Genomic DNA, 17,703 nt, shown 5'->3' on the forward strand with positions numbered 1-17,703 from the left:
ATGTTAATTCAGCAGAGCTAAACATCCAGAAAACAAGTCAACTGGCCATTCAGTCAGAAAGGATTTATTTATTGATTGATTTATTTAGAGCATCAGCCAAAAAGTCTCCCACAGCAGCTGACTTACAAGTAAAACAAGACGGTCCCTAACTTCAGGCTTAGAATATATATTTAAAAAAAAGACACACAAGTGAAAGGGACAGGGATATAGTGGGGGAAATCAAAATTCAGGCACCAATTTCTCAACAGTTCATATTGACCAGCTGGCACTGTTCAGGTGCCTAAGCTGGTGAAATGAGCCTTATCTCTCACATGGAGGCCACCTGATGGAATGGCTGCCCCCATATGGCAGTTGAGGGGAGAAGAGGCCTGATGGAGCAGGCCTGTCACAGCACAGCTGACTGGAGTTGAGCTCTGCCAGCTCTCCCAGTGAAGCAGTCTGATAATGGCTGAGGCGAGAGAAGGCCTCTAAGTGATGTGGGTGACAGTTGAGGAGAGATAAGTCCTCCAGTGATGTCCTATGTCAGATGTGGCCTTAAAAAAAAAAAAAGGCCCGGCCACTGTTGGCAAGGCAGCCATTGTTGGCAATAGAACTCCCCAAGGCATTCTGACAGGAGGCTGCCAGAGGAAATATGGCGGAGCTGGGCCAACATTTTTCTGAGGAAAAATAATTGAGATTTTTTTTCTCACCTGCCCCCACCTAGAAAAAGGTTACTTTGCAGAATTTTCTCTGAATATTTTCCACAATTTTTGCAGCAGCTGCCACTTTTCCTTTCGCTGCAACCCAAAAGTATGCTAGATTCCAGAATATTGTGCAGGATACAAAAATGGTGACCAGGATACCAGCACAGCTGTTTAATGTTTTGTTTTGTTTATTAAATTTGTATACCACCCTATAACCCGTAGATCTCAGGGTGGTTGACAACATAAAAAAACCCCTCGCACAAAATACATGATAAAAATAAGAACAGAAAGAAACCAAATAAAAAAATTCCTTCAGTAGCACCTAAAAGACCAACTAAGTTTTTATTTTGGTATGCATGCACACTTCATCAGAAAGAAACAGCACGGCTTTACGAAGGCTGGAAAGCAGAAAGAAACCAATAATACACCTTTCCACAACACATTTCTCCAGCTGTACCAAAATGGGGGGTGGGTAGAGAAATAATCTGTGCTAGTGCCACTAATAATACTGAGTCTGACCACCAAGAAATTGTTGGATAATTTTTCCTTCCCTTGGAGAAAATCAGTGAATTGGTTCCTCCAATTTCTCTACCTTTGTCTTCTCCAGGGGGCTGAGGAAGTTGGTTAATGCCAGCATATAAATGCTAGGAGTTCTAGAAGAATATATAAAGCAGCTTCACCACTGGGATACCAAAGTGCTTCCAGATCAGAACGTGAAATTTCTAGACCAGCTTGATCTTTGTTATCAGTGATGAATCGAAGGTTTTGAAAACACCTGGAATTCTATCAGCTGGTCTACTGCTACCAGCCTTCTGATCCCAGATGTTGGGGAGCTATTTATGATTACTCCAGTGAGACAGAGGGCTTCTGCACATGCATAGTGCCACCTTGTTTATTTGTTACTCCTTTTCATGTTTTAGGGATGAACCAAGGCACTGAAAATAGTTTCTGAGGTGAAATGCCATTGAGACCTGGCTCGAATTAAGCTGCGGAAGTTGTTTTCAGCGCTGCAGCTCAACTCTTAAAAACATGGTAAGTTCCCACCCTTGTTGTGCCAGATGGAATCTCATAGCAAGAGGAGGAAATGCATTTCAGCTGTTGGCAGCAAGGCAGGAGACTGCCCAGCTTCTTCTTCCAAGTGGCTTCTGCTGCTTTCCAAAATACAGGGATTTCTCAATCCTCAGACCATGAGTCTAGTCACAGAGGAAAGTGAGAACAACATGACATCAAGAGGCAAAAGCCTCTGATACTATGTTCTAGCGTCTCCCTTTCATTAGCTTGAGAGGCCTTCCCAAGCACTTTAACTAAGTTGAACTGAATTGTACAACATAGTATTGTATATTCTTCACACGCATTCATCTCAGCCAGGTTCCAGGTAATTCCACATAAGTTAGGGGTCTGCTATGGCCTGAACATGCTGAAGGAGCAGTGTGTTTGTTGGGCGCTGCATTCCCTAAATCTAAGCTGCTGTCCGTAAGCTTCCCCCCTGCTTTTCCTCAAACAATTCCAAAGTTAGGGGTATTCTGAATGATGCCTCTTCCTTGCAGCAGCAACTGACTTCCAGTGGTGACTGATGTCCATTGGGACTGGTAGAGCATAAGGTCAGCAGAAATGGAGCCAAAGCCAATGACAGGTGCAAACACAGCCAATTCATTCTGGTTTTGTCCCTATCTTCCTCCCTGCTGAGACTAAGGAGGACAAAGCTGACAGCCAAGGCCTCTGGACTGGTTGTAAGTAAGAAGGCAGGGGCTGTGGGGGCGGACTGAGGCAGTGCCTCATTCTCCCTAATTGGCCACCTCCACTGATGGCTTCTATCTTGATGGGAAGCCTGGCCATTCAAGATCAGTAGCATGCTCACGATGAGCATGTGATCCATTTTATAAAAGGAAAAAAAATTATCTCTCTTTTCTGTAATCTGTTCCTCTCCTTGGGCTTCGGGACTGTGTTTCTTGCTTGGCAGGGGTTGGACTAGATGGCCCTTGTGGTCTCTTCCAACTCTATGATTCTATGACTGCCCTGAGCTCCTCTCTAACTCACTTCTGTTGAAAACAGGCAAGGGCAAACTTTTCTGTGTCATAACTCTGCTGCTTTACCATGGCACTTCATGTAGTCACCAGATCTTGCCCTTTTCCCACCCCATCCTTATTTCTGAACGTGCCAATGGCATTGACCACTTGGTCCCTCCCAGACCCCATGTTCTAAATTCAGGCCAAGGTTGCCGAAGAGAAGGAGGTCCAGTCGCAGTACAGCAGCCTCAGAATGCCCTGGGGATGTGCAGAAAAATTGCAACAGGCGCAGAAGGATCTGCATGAGTGTTTTGACAATGCTAAGGTCAGGAAGCCAGGGTGGAGGCGGGTCCTGCTGACGGCCAGGGAGTGGAGCCGGCTGAGCGCCCAGCAGTGAGTCATGGCTGGAGATAAATGGAAACACATGTGCAGCCATTTGCGGGCTTTATTGCTCACAGCACAGAAAGCGTGGACACTTAGTAAACACAGGCCAAGGGCTGGTCCAATCCTGGAACTCAGACATCTGCAGTTCCCACACCCACTGTAGCACAGACCCAGGCATGAGGTGGGGGGAGGGAGGGTGCTGGTCTAACGAAATTCTCAGTGCACATCCAAAACATTTTCCTGCCTGAATCAAGTGGGGGGGCCCCACCCTGCTAGGGCCAACACTTTAGAAAGTCCTGCTTTATTATCCAGGCAACAAATTCAGCTTTCATCAATTCCCCCCACCCTATGCTGCCTAAACCAGATGGCTTCATTCTGCCAAATGGCAGGGTGAGCCCCACAAATCCTTATAATGGTTTCATCCAGAATCATTCTGGTTTATTAACACTTGCATTACACATTCATAGAAATCCTGGGTTGGGAACCAACCTGGGAATTAAAGAAACAGCATGTACTAGGCAGAATTGCAGGGTACTCCTGGTTCTGGCTGTGTCACTGGAGAGTAGGTGACTAGGAGTGACTATTTCCAGCTATCTCTGGTTTATCAGCTGCAACACTTCCTTGACCAGGATAGCCCAACCACACTTACCCACCTCCTGTTTAGGCTATTGTAATATCCTCTGTGTTGGGCTATCCTTCAAGATCCTCCAGAAGCTGCAAGTGATGCAGAACAGAGCTGCTAGAGTTTTGAGTGATACAGCAAGGGGAATTCATATAACACCAGTCCTCCAGGAGCTACACTGGCTGCTTATTTGCTGCTGAACTCTGACGTATAAAGCCCTGGACAATTTAAGACCAAAATACATGAAAAAGCATCAGTCTCTTCTCATACCTGCCAGCCCTGGCTTATGATCTGCAGGGGAGGCCCTTTTTATGGTTACACAGATAAGCTTGGCTCACCATGTGGCGACCTTGGAGAGGGCCGCCTTCTCTGTGCCCTCTTCCCCCAGCCCTGGACAATTTGTGGAACTCCCTCGCCTTTGGAATACGGCTGTGTTCTTCACTGATGAACTTTTGCTGATGGCTCAATATATACTTCTTTATGCTGATGTTTGGGGGGAAAGGGTAGGCTTGGGTATTGGAACAATGTCCACAGCTGATTTGTAGTTGGGGGGGTGAATTTGATGCTATGGTTCAAATCTGTTTTATTACATTTGTGATGTGTTACTTTGCTGTATACCACACTATGATCCTGTGGAGTGAAGGGCAGTTTAGAAACAAATAACAACACATCTAGCTTTCCCGCAACAACTCACCCCTATCCTGGATAAGAGGATATGAAAGTAGTGGTTCCACATAGGGCAGAAAAATTACAGATACTGCATTTTATTGCAGTTTTATAGGTTGGGGGCTGGGAAACAGAAGCCCGTCCTCTGTTTTTTTTTCTTTTCTGAATCCCCGTGATGGGGTGAGCTCCCGTCGCTCGGTCCCTACTCCTGCCAACCTAGCAGTTCGAAAGCACGTCGAAGTGCAAGTAGATAAATAGGTACCACTCCAGCGGGAAGGTAAACGGTGTTTCCATGCGCTGCTCTGGTTCGTCAGAAGCAGCTTAGTCATGCTGGCCACATGACTTGGAACCTGTATGCCGGCTCCCTCGGCCTATAAAGCGAGATGAGCACTGCAACCCCAGAGTCGTTCGCGACTGGATCTAATGGTCAGAGGTCCCTTTACCTTTAATTGCCCCAATGTCAGATTCTTGGGGGGGGCTTTAATTACTTGTTAATGTCTTGTTATCTTTTCTTTTTGAGTTTGCAATTATAAAATAACACTATCTTACTATTTAAAAAATGAGACCAATAGCCCCATTCCCACTGCTGTTTCTCAGCAACTGGTACTCATTGGCATGCTGCCTCTGATCCCTATTCAAGAGGCAATTAACAGGCTTTTAATCAGTAATCCTCCAGCTTTGATCAACAGGAAGCAACAACATTGGCAGGGTTTTAATTTAACATTCAAAGGGACCTTTACTGAATAGGGCTTGTAAGTAAACATAGAAGGATCTTGACCCTGGAGAATGGCATTGTTGGAAAATAGAAAGCTAAATTCAGTGCTGTGTGGAGCCTCCATTTTGATTCAAGTGAAATGCCTCAGCAGCGTTAAAGGGCTCTGCTGTGAAAGATACCTTAAGAACAAGAACAAATTCTTAATTTCGCTAATTTACCACAAAAGTTTTTTTTTAAAGTAAATGCATGCCCTCCCCTCAAAAAGTAGGCAAAACATTTTCCTGAATTTTTATGGGAGAAAAACAGACACAGGAGTGATGAACTGCAGAACTAGGTAAAACTAAGGAAGAGCCTTAGCCCTGGGTGTGTTTAGGAGGAAGACTTTTGAAAGAGATAGGAGAGCTCCTCACTCACATGATGGGAATCATGTGCAGAGACAGCCTACATTGTCAGAATATATGAGGGGCAAACGTCCTCATGACCACTGCTAAGATGTCGTTCCTTTGCAAGGCATTTGTGGCCAATCAGGTTCTCTTTGTTCTTTGGCTTTTGCGGTGTTGCTTTCCTGTTTGAAGTGCTGACAGTGCTCATTGTTGGATTCACCCACACCTTAACCATTAAAGCAACTTTTAAAATGCTGATCGTGCTCAGGAAATGACACACTTTTTGCTATGTGTGTCACAAACCGCCTCTTTGAGGGAGAGAGGGGAATCTCTCTGGAGCTGGAAAACCATCCCTATCCTTATGTGCAACATATAGGAGACATATAGGAAGCTGTCTAATACTGAATCAGACCATTGGTCCTTCTTACTTAGTTTTGTCTACACTGGCAGGCAGTGGCTCCCCAGGGTTTCAGGAAGGAGTGTTTCCCAACCCTACCTTGAGATGCTGGGGATTGAACCTAGAATCTTCTGCACACAAAGCAGACACTATACACTGAGTTACAGCCTTTCCCCAAGGGGCATAAGAGCATCAGAGGGGGGAAACTAAATAAAAGAAAGAGGTTAGAGATCCTGGCAATCAAAGAACCTGCTTCTTTGCAGCCACAAAGTCAGGAGACGGGTGTCTTATCAATATATATTACTAAACCGCCAAGGGATTACTGTATAGCCAGTAGAATGAACATAAATACAGATAATGATGAGATGTGATGTGGGATAGATGGCAATTGCACATACAGTTTTTATTTATTTAGTTTTGCTCTTCCATGGTAACTTTACATGCACTTATTTATAGAAATCATTCATGTTATTATATAAATTATTTAAGGGAATCTGGTCGTATTACCCCCAGCATAGGAGGAATGCCTTATATTGCGGGAAATTCCTCCAGATTTGGAAGCCAGAACTCAGATATAACAAGCAAGGATTTGGCTTGTGTGCTCTGATGAGAGAAGAGAAACGCTGGGCATGGAATCATTTTTCTGACAGCGGGCCACAGCATTGCAAGACAGGTAATGTGCCCAGAGCCCCTTTAAAAGCTTCCAGGTCAAGCGGCCTGCTTCCTGGTCTGAGCAACTGTGTTACTAATGCTAACTACCAAACTTGACGTGATGCTAAACATCTCCTTGGCAGCCATGTAGGGAGGTCAGAGAATTTGAATGGAAACAGGAATGCAAATGATCAGTGTTCGCTTATTTGCCCCATGTCTGGACCGGAAATCAATCCAGCAAACATCATTATTTACTGTTTTTGTTGCTTTCAGTCCACAAGCCATATGTAATCGATCAGATTCTTTTCCCATTTGCACTGTTTCCTTTGCATTGAAATGCAACTTTTCTCCCACAGAGAATCAACTGTGACAGCCGGGACCTCTTCTGAACCAAAGTAAGACACTTTTCAGTTTAGGTAGGTACTGCTTAAGTATTTGTACAACTGCAGTGCTTAAATCTCCTTGGTATCTTTGCAAGGGAGGAGGATGGGGAGAAAACCAGAACTGGTCATGCCACTGTGACTTATTGGCCACACACCCCTGAGCCCTGCCAGGTCTAATGGGCATGAGCTGTCACTGTTTCCACCTATAGAAGATGTCTGTCCCCCCCCCCCCTAGAGATAGAGCAACATGAGCAAACAACCTGCTGAAACCAATTGGGCAGACTGACAGTTGATTTCAGACTGAGAAGGCTGAAGTCTATATACATGTGGCTTAATAATTTTCTAGGACATCTAAAAGTTTTAAATGTTTTAACCCTACATCTCTGACTTTGACCCTCTTCCACTATGTGAGAAGTTTAATTGCTAGACTGCTTTTCGATACGCCTGAATTTATGTTCTGTTTAGTGTTTTCTGAATAAATCTTTCCATTATTTTACTGCTGCAGTCCGGTGAATACTCTACATAACTGTGCTAAGCGCTGGAGTGGTTTACTCAAAGGATCATAGGCGCTGACTCCCTGGGACCCAGGATTCCTGAGCACCCAAAAAATTCCCCATGAAGGGGCTGGGCACCCACAAATTTCAGCGTCAGGGCCATGCATGTTGCATGGCACCCATGGCCTCAGGAACCCACAGTTGTGGGGCCAAGATGGCACTCCTGGACAGGGTTGAAGTACTGTACAAGACTACTAGCTTTGCCCTCCCAGCTACATAAGTTTATCACAGATACTGGGTGAAGACAGGGATTCTTTAATTCTACGAGGTTACAAAAAGAAAGAAACTAGTGCCCTTCACAAGGCGAACATACTTTGCCCATGTTCAGAGGCACTGCTGTTAGGTCAGTTTTTCAGAATAGCAGCTGACTCTATGGTAAAGTCATTCTGGGAATGCTCAAATACATTTTTGTCTGAGATCCTTAGAAGAATGGCATGATAGTGGTGGCTTTTTGGATCACCAAAAATGTGTAGCTTTTAGTGTTTGTTGCTACCCCTTTTTTGTGGAATATCATTCGTGTTCAGAATCTGCAATTTCTGGAAACAACTGAAGACATTTTTGTTCCAACAGGCTTTTCCAGCTGGATAAATGGGTGTCCACTTGGTAGAGTTTTAGTCTTGTTTTAAATGTGTTCATTTTTATATTTTAAACTGTTTTTTATTATTTCATATGTAAATCTTATTGAGACGGTGGTTTAGAAGGCAATTAATAAATCAGTGTTAATAATATTGAAAGCTGGCAACTTGTTTTTCAAATTTTATTAAGAGAGAATCTCAAGCTAGGGGGATATAAAGGGACAGGGAATGCACATCCAACAGCATGGGGATTTCAATCAATTAGGATTAATTGTAGATACATCTATCAAACTCGAGGGTGAATAAAATTACCTATTCACTTAGAATTAGCTCACCATGATATAGATTCTGGCTTGGAGTAGCAAGACACAATGCTGAATCTACAGTTAGAGAAGCAGCTAGGACAACAATAGAAGCTGCGGTACTATGAGATGTGCCTCAAGGGCAGATTTTGACTTGTTATATATTCTGCCTGCAACAGAGAATCCTAGCCTTTTATGTGTTCAGCTTGTAACTAGGACGCACCACAGCAATAAAACCTGAGTAGCCAGTTAGGCATGGGAAGAAGGTGGCACTGGGGACCACGGCTGTACCATTTTTAAAACTGACAATACCTGTGATATAGGAACTTTGGCAGAGCAAGAGTGCTTTGTTATTGTAATGGATGGTGTCATCCGTAGAACCTTCCAATGCAAGATAGCTAACAGGGGTAATGTCTGAGGAAGAGCATCTACCGGTATCATTTTGGTGGCTTTGTGCAGGGCTGTGATAGTTGAAGGCCCAGGTTATATTCTGCATCTTGAAAAGAAAGCTAGGGTGCTTGATTGTTTCAGGTAGCTGGGTGACTTGGGATCCAGGAATATACTGCTGTGACAAGAAGTCATAGCTTACCGGTAGGTGCATGCTCCAAGTGGACTCAGTGTAAAAGCGAGGGATGTGTGAATCACTTGTGAGGTCATGGAGCTTGTACTGCTCTAGAAATCTGAGTGGTACTGTGTGAAATTCAAGCGCCTCCATAATCTTCACCTGGAAGATATTCTTATAAGTCTCATAAAAGGTCAGGTTGAACTGGAGCTCTAGCAGCTGCTCTGGCAAAAGCATAGGAAAGCGGATCTTTTCCACGTGGCCTTCCTTTATTTCATTGGTTTGAGCCCATTGGTCCAGAGCTTTCAGCAGGGACCATTCATTCTGAATCACAACATCTGTACGGGACAGCAGGGCCTCCATCATCTCTGGCGTCAGGGCCAACCAGGCCTCAGTGCGAGTCAAGGCCTCACAGTTCCAGGCTAGGTACTGCATGGTGAGATCCTGCAGCTGGGCATCTCCACTGGCCAGGCTGTAGTTGTACAGCTTCAGCTGAACATGAAAAGTGGGGTCCAATGGAAAGAAGTTGGGGAAGACCTGAATGCAGTACGCTTGCAGGCTTGAAACTCCATAGGCCATGGCCAGCTTGTGCAAGCACTTTACTGAATGCACTGTCACTCTGATCTGCCGTGAGTAGAAGTACCTGCATGGACAGAAGGAAACTAATAAGTGAGATAATGGCTATACAGCAGCTGCTAATTTTTATCATGATGGGTTTTGAAAGAGAAAGACTCAGGTCTTTGAAAAGAATGTTTGTGGTGCCCCAAATCCAAGCAATAGGAAAAAGTGAGGACTTATTGACATGCTCAGTTTTCATTACCTTCTGGCCATGAGGAAAAAGGAGACGGCAACAGGCAAGACCAGTGTGATCCACTAGATCAGTTATTACAGTTAAGCCTGTAACTTAGCTGAACTAGATTCAGTCTCAGGGGTAAACCCCACATTACCTGCAAATACCTGAAAACAATCCCTGCCCCCGCCTGACACTCAAAGCAGAGGGGCTGCCCCTTACATAGATCGTTTTCTATGCCCTTCAGACCGAACACATTTTGCAGGTGAAAGACTAGCCAGGTATCTGCTAAGCCTAGAGGTGCTTCTGTTGTCTGAGTGAGTGCTCTGTTTTAGATCAGCGTAGTGAAGGAGTTAAAAGAACAGTGTGCTCTCCTGTAATATGGATCAAGTACTGTCCATTACAGCCTCAAGTTGATGCACAGAATGCATGGACAGTCAGGAGAATCGGACTTGTTATGTCAAACCCTCACTATTCTTACCTGAGAAAGCTGTTCACATTGGGCAGGCATGCTTCATCCACTTTCAGTGTGCTTCCCTGGAGAAGAAGGCTGGCCTCACTGTGTGTATGAAGAATCAGTCTATGTGCACACAAACTCAGGGCTTCAGTGTTGTTATCTGCTATCAGCACAGTGATGTTGAGGTCACAGTCCTGCTGGCTGTCATACAGTTTACCAAGGTCCTCAGGAAAGCCTCCAGAATGATCCAGGAAAAACACTCCAGGATTAAACTCAGTGTCTGGAATGATGGAAACAAAAATGAGTCATGGGGAAAACAGAAAACCTCGCTGACCATGAATTTGCAGTATAATATGCAATAGCCAATAGCCCCACTCCAAAATGAGAGAGAGGGTTATGGAACAATAGCAGCAGGGAAATTATTTACCTGCATAAATAAAAATGTATGGAATTAGTTTAGGTGTATGGCCAAACAGTGATAGCCAACATTTGGCAAGCACAATGGAACTTCTTCTCTTCCCCTTTCAGCACCTGCTCTCTTGGGTTCCCCAACCTTCTAGAGTGGATCTGAGGGTATTTGGGGGGGGCTGCAGGGGTGAGGAGAGGAAAGGGAATTCCTGTTGTATAGGGGGGAATATGTTCCATTGCCAAACAGCCACTTTTGGCTGTCGCCCAAAATCATCTGAAAATTGGGATTATGAACAACAGACTGACATAGCAAAACCAGCAAGGTAGTAGTAGTTCTACCTGGGTACCCCCTATCTGAAATTGGGTAGATGTTATCTGTTATCCTCCCTGCTGCCACCATTGTGACCCTAGGAGATTTTGATGACACAGCTAACCACATCACACTGAGGACTCACTCTTGTCACACACCACTCCTGCATCCTCCCCATGTCCGCAGTTGTGGGACAACCAGCCTTTAGATCTACATTGTACAAGAGACTTCTCTGTCCCATCACAAGCGACATCATCTAGAAGAATGGGACCCAGTCCTGTGAAGAAAGCAAACACAGCAGTCTGTCACACCAGAGATAGGGAATAGAGAAGAAGGTAGAACTTTTTGTTTTAACCTATAGCAATAAATAAAAGCCCCATGCTGTAGATTGCAGAGAAAGAGAAAGTACCTTATAATTGACTTGATATAGCCCACTGCTAATATTGTAGGTCAGAAGTGGAGCTGAGGATTGTATTAATTTCCAACATACAAAACATGCCTCAGATTTACAGCAAAGATCAATTCTGCTCAATCATTCCTCAGAGCCCGTGTTCAGTTGCATGCTCTCGCTCTCTTTCTTTTTTATGCAAAACCGTTCGAAAACCAAGGTGCGGCTTCTGATTGGCTGCAGGAGCTTCCTGCACTCAAGCAGAAGCCATGGAAGCTGCAAAGGATGTTTGGCTTCTGAAAAACGTTCGCAAACACTTCCGGGTGTGCTGCGTTTGGGAGCTGCCAATTTGTTTGACAACTAAGCCGTTTGGGAACCAAGGTACCACTGTACAAAATTCAAGATACAAAGAGTAGCATTCAGCTAAAGAAAAAACAGCCTGGGTGAAAAAGTATGTTTTTAACTGGCAGCAAGAACTCATAAGAGACCCCACAGATTGTATCTTGGAAGGAAGGGAGTTCCATATGGAGGGAGAGGGGGGCTAAATTGAGGATGAGAAAAGAATGTGAAAGGTCCCATACAGACAGAGGCTCAGCCTGTTTCAATGTCTCCACTGAAGGTCAGCCCATCGCCTCCTATGAGACAGCCTGTTCTACTGTCCAATGGCTCTTATTGTTAGGAGGTTTCTCCTAATATTAGAGGATATTCACTTCTCTGCAATTTCCACCAATTGGTTCTAGTCCCACCTTTTGGAGCCACAACAACAAAAATATGTTTGGTCTTCTGTGTGACAGCCCTTCTGGTTTTTTGAAGGCCACCACTATCTCTTTCTGTAGGGTGGTGTTTAATCAAAGCAGACTCATTGAAATGAATGGACCCTGCTTAGTCATGTTCATTAATTTCAATGGGTCAACTCTGAGTAAAACTTAGTTGAATACCATCCTTAATCTTCTCTTCTCCAGGCTAAACACACCCAGCTAAATTAGGATTTGGGTCTAGGAAGCAATGGGGCAGGGTAAAGGAAACACTATTCTTCTATATCATAAGGGATGAAAATCTGTATTGTACCTTCCCCATATGCTGCCCCTTGCTTTGCTTCTACTGCATTCATGAAGCCCAGGGAACGGCAGACCACATGTGCATCCATAATATCCCAGTCATCGTCACATACTGTCCCCCACTGGCCATCATAGTAGATCTCCACACGGCCCTCAGTGAGAGAGTTTCCCTGAGCCAGCCGCACTGCTCCATCATATAGATCTGTAGTAAGTAGATGACACAAAAGTGAAAGGATAACAGAAGCAGACTACAAGCTACAAGAAGCAGCTTGAGGTGCCAAAGAGCTATTTGTAGCATCCTTGAATTGAACTGAACTGATACCTCTCTACCCTGCCCTCCTCTACCTATTTTGAAATTGTGGGACCTGATTCTATTTATGAGCACGGATGGAATTCTAGAGCCACTACTGTGAATTACTGCAGTAATTTCTTTTTTTAAAAAAAAGGAAACAAAATTTGGAATCTAATACATTGCTCTAATTTCCTGGATCAGATTTGGATGACAGAACTTCCTCACATTTAAATGTCAAAATCAAAATTTACATCACAATTCAGTGTGTTTCTCCAGCATCAAGAGGACATTTAACAACTGCTTAAGAATGAGTAGGCTTAGTCAAAAATTTACCGAATGGTACTGCAAGTCAGCTGCTGAATACTGTCAAACGCTAGCTGCTCCTGTATGTCAGGCACTGTCCTGGATATGCATGCAGATATTCATTATCTAAATTCACACAGAAAACTGGAGGCTAGAATGAACATTCATCAGTTCTAACAACTCATGACTATCCCAGCAAAAGTACTATAGGTAAAATTGTGTGAGCAGGAGGAGGGATTGGTTAGCTTTGTCAGTTATTCTGGGAATAATCCAGGCTCATCAAATGTATGGAAATAATCTGATAGATAAAAACTATTTCCAGATGTGGATCTGCTTGGTAGGACCAGGCTCAAGTCACTTGGGGCCTCCTGAATATTTTGATCTACACACACACCTTATACGTATAGAGAGAAATAGTACAATATTTGTGCAATTCAAGGTACTGTAACTCTGTTTTGGCTTTCCTTGCCTTCTCTCTCTCTCTATATATATATAATACATGGATGGTACATGTATAAAAATACATAAGCAAGCAGTGGTTTCATGCTGAGTGTGCTAGAGATCATTGGACAGCAAACTTCCATACTTTATTGCATTAATGTTTGGCATTAATGCTGTATTTAATTATTGGGAAGGAGTTTCCTAGTTAATGGAATTCAAACAAATGTCAGCTTTCATGCCCCCTCTCCCACAAGCAATAGAAAAAGTGGAGGGGCACATATGTCAGGATGGATAACTTGTGGCCCCAAAAATATTTGTTGGAACTATAACTCCCATCAGCCCCAGCCAGCATGGCCAAAAGTCAATCATGATCAGAGTTGTGGTCCTGCAACTTCAGGAGGACCACAGGCTCCACATGTCTGAAACAGGTTCCTACCCAGGTATGATCTATAGTTAATAGAGTCCTGCCACTGTGAGAAAGTCTGAATGAAACAGAACTGCCTGGCTTTTTCTCTGAAAGCACCACAAGCCAAGACATGCAGTCATACAGCCAAGAGTCAGGAACCTGTCCCATTCGCAACGGCCATGAAAGCTGCTGTTGCTTGAACAGAGAAGGGTCATAGAACCTGAGGACACAGAGACACTTACTGAGTGAGTCATCTAAGCCAGAGGATAGCAGACAGAGAATTAGCAGTCCAGATGTAGTCCTGTGCAGCCAACCTGAAGGAGAGAGATACAACATTACCTACTTTGTAGGATCATAGTGTTTGACCAGAATCTAAAGTACGTGGGAAAGTCCAACTCATCCCAAGGGGAGAACCCCAGACTGGAAGGCAGGCAGAGCAAGGAAAGTGTGTGTAGATGCCAAGAATGCTCATTGTTACCAAGGAAGATTTTATTCCCCAGCTTAAAACATTTTCAAAGACACGCTTTACAATTTGGGCAAAAACCTCAGGTTTCTAACTAATTAATGCAGGCACATCCACACATACAGATGCACTCTCAGGACTTGCATTTGCAGCAAACAGCATGTACAACCCTAGCAATGCACCCTCTTTCATTTACCCTACTCATTCATAGTACTGCTGCATCAGAGTGCAGAAGGAGTAGGTTTTCATTTGAAGAGCTTACCACATGGCAGGTGTGTAATAAGAAGCTGCAGATTGCCACACCGACAAGAGGACCAGAATAGTGGATGGCAACACAACACAGTTTAAGAATAACTGTACTTCATTTCTATTTACCCAGATAGTTCAGCACTGTTCAGGATAAAGATTTCACTTTGGACAAATATGTTGAGTCCACCCCTAAAATGTGGTAGTGAACGGAAGAAGAACAGAGAAGTATTTTCCCCATCCATAGACAAACACATCTGTTTCATGCTGTTCCCCTAGGCTCGCTACGCCCAACCACAAAACACACAGGAGTTGCAGCTCCTTTCCCAGTACACTGAAAATTTCAAAAACTTGAGGTTTCAGTGAAAAGATTAAGTAAAATAATTCCAGCAGAGGTTGCAAATCTAAACAGTGCACTCTTCTGCTCCACCAAGCAGGGCAGTTATGACTTTCATAACATGAATGGCTTATGCAGTGTTTTCACATGTCCCTGCAACAGAAAGCTCAGGCATAAAGTGGAAACTGGTCCCCATTTGCCAGTTTGCAATTTCAAGTTCCCTATTTGATTCAAAGGCACAGATGCGGTCTGAATAAGTAAACAGCATGTCAACACCACTGCACTACAGAATAAGCTTTCAATTGCCCTAAATCATAAACCAAACTGACTGACAGACTGTGCCCAAACAAGATGCCACCATACTTCAAAAAACTCAAAACTCATGCTGAGTTTTATTCATACTGCACCATGCATTTAAAGCACATTTAATGCACATGGATTTTCCCCAAAGACCCCTGGAACTGTAGTTTGTTAAGGGTTGTGGGAACTGTAGCTCTTTGAGGGGAAATTGCAGGAATCTGGGGTGGGGTGGGGGTGGGGGAGTCATGTGCACACTCTGTGAATCTGTCCTGTATCTTTGCATCACATACAGAACTTGGATCTGCGAAAAAGCAACTGGGAAACAACATTATCCTTAAAGCACATACTTTCCCCGCCCTGGGGAGCAGGGAGCAAGCAATGCAGATTGCAGGAAACACAAAAGTTAGCACATCCCACAGGGAGATTAGGGGTTCTCAAATTTAGCCACCTGAACTGTTCCTAGAGACTTCCCTCTGGAAGCACAGGTGCCAGAGTTAGCTGCTACTTGTTGGTCTGTTCTTAGCTGGGGGAGATCCAGGGATACTGAAAACAAGACCTGCAGAGCTATGGATGGGAAGAAATCTTTGGCTTCAGACTGGCTCATAAACAACATTACTGTCTGTTTTCCATTGCAAGGGAAGGCAGAAATTTTTCTCAGCCCAGACCTCTGAATTCTGAAATGAAGGGGAAAGACATGTGGTTGCTATGGTGACTAGGCATTGGCCAAGCTGTGCCACAATGGACCATAGTGCGAAGAAGGTACAAAGTTGGTTTTTTAAAAATTGTGTCTGGGCCCAGTGTAGCCTGACAAAACCTCAGGACCACATCACTTGGCAAGTTGCTGCACATTAAAGGAAAGTGGTATAATTTCTGGCCCATCATGGCATTTATCACTATAGAACACTATAGAATTTTTAGTTGTGAGTAGAGCATGAAGCAGACACGGGTGGCACTGTGGGTTAAAACCACAGAGCCTAGGGCTTGCCAATCAGAAGGTCAGCGGTTCGAATCCCGACGACGAGGTGAGCTCCCGTTGATTGGTCCCTGCTCCTGTCAACCTAGCAGTTTGAAAGCACATCAAAGTGCAAGTAGATAAATAGGTACCGCTACAGCAGGAAGGTAAACAGTGTTTCTGTGTGCTGCTCTGGTTCGCCTGAAGCAGCTTTGTCATGCTGGCCACATGACCCAGAAGCTGTACGCCAGCTCCCTAGGCCAATAATGTGAGATGAGTGCCGCAACCCCAGAGTCGGTCACGACTGGACCTAATGGTCAGGGGTCCCGTTACCTTTTTAGAGGATGAAGTAAAGGAACCAATCAGCAAATAGGGAAAGATTTTTGAAATTTGGGGGAGCTGAGAGAAACGTCACATTATTCTTCACTGAACTCCGTCTTGGCTCCATCTCTATTTCACACAAGCAGGTTTTGTCTTCTGATTCTGCTCTGGCTTAGCTTTTCTGTGCTGTACAGAGATACGTTTTTCCTGAGCTACTGCCTATGGACAACTTTGCCTAGATCTTATTTTTATGGGTTACTTCTATAGGTTACTTATTTTTTCCTGGGCGAGGTTTAGACTTCATTATTTTATTTTTGAACCGTTTCCTCCTCCTCCTTCTTCACTTTAACTAATTTTCTATTTGCATGTTTCTGAATCCTATAACCTGACACCAGATTAAGCACACATTCAACTAAGACCACAGGAGCCTGTTTCCTGGAATTCCACTCTGGAATCCCTAAAACTAAAGGATCATGTAGTTAGGAGGTGGGGAATATAGGAAGCTTAGGGCTGGTCGAGTTTAGGTGGGCCAGTGTGTGATTTAGCAATGGTTAATTGGAGTTAATTTTAGTATTGCACACTGTAATCCTTGCATGTAATAGCCATTTTATCTGATATTTTAATATTTTATTTCACACTTTATTATCCCATGTAATCATTGTACTTTATATTACCTGTATACACTTCTTACTTACCCTCCCCCAAGATTAATTTATGTATATGGTTCTCTTGATTAGCCTTTTACCGGTATATTATTTGTGGATTAAGTTCACATAATTATGCATTCATAAATTGAAATGCATTTGCTGGTCTTTTGCTGATGCATTTTAAATGGATTTTCCAAACTGATTTCATCCTCAGTTCACACCCCTTGCCCATCTGGGGCAAATTCAGGGCCCTTGCTATCTATGCCACCTAGCCTTCCTCATCAAATTCCTTCTTGTACTTACCCTGGAAGATGCTGGCAATTTGGAAATGCATTGTTGGCCTTGAAGATCTTTTGAGAAAGAGGAGTAGGGCAAGGATGAGAAAGAGTTCTGAAACTGCCCTTTAAGAAGTAGAGGAGGAGGAAGAAAAAGTTCCTGTTTCCTGTCCTTCAACTACCGTAAGTTTCTATTCTGCATTGCTTACAAATACATAAACTGTTCCTGGGGAATTCCCTCTTTTGCATTCTCCAAAGGTTTGCAAAAAATATAAACATATTAGAGGCTTTGCTGAGGTCAGCTGTTCAGTGGTCTTCGAGACCCCAAATACAAGATTCGTTTCCATTGGTTCCTGGGGTTCAAATCATAACACAGAAGCAGATTTAAACATGCTGCACCAGGAGGACACCGTAAATATACAGAGG

General features: G+C 43.9%; 1 protein-coding gene across 1 annotated transcript; it reads right to left on the reverse strand.

Moving 5' to 3' along the window:
• Positions 1–7,569: 7,569 nt before the first annotated feature.
• LGALS3BP (galectin 3 binding protein) lies at positions 7,570–17,462 on the reverse strand. Its single transcript, XM_035104201.2, has 6 exons — positions 17,306–17,462; positions 13,979–14,050; positions 12,305–12,496; positions 10,994–11,125; positions 10,155–10,410; positions 7,570–9,526 (listed from the first exon to the last, which is right to left on the reverse strand). Exons 1-6 carry the CDS (start codon positions 17,334–17,336, stop codon positions 8,515–8,517), a joined length of 1,695 nt encoding a protein of 564 aa, XP_034960092.1. The 5' UTR covers positions 17,337–17,462; the 3' UTR covers positions 7,570–8,514.
• Between the last annotated feature and the right edge of the window lie 241 nt (positions 17,463–17,703).

This window comes from Zootoca vivipara, chromosome 2 (assembly GCF_963506605.1).
Source record: "Zootoca vivipara chromosome 2, rZooViv1.1, whole genome shotgun sequence".
In the NCBI taxonomy this organism is placed as follows: domain Eukaryota; kingdom Metazoa; phylum Chordata; class Lepidosauria; order Squamata; family Lacertidae; genus Zootoca; species Zootoca vivipara.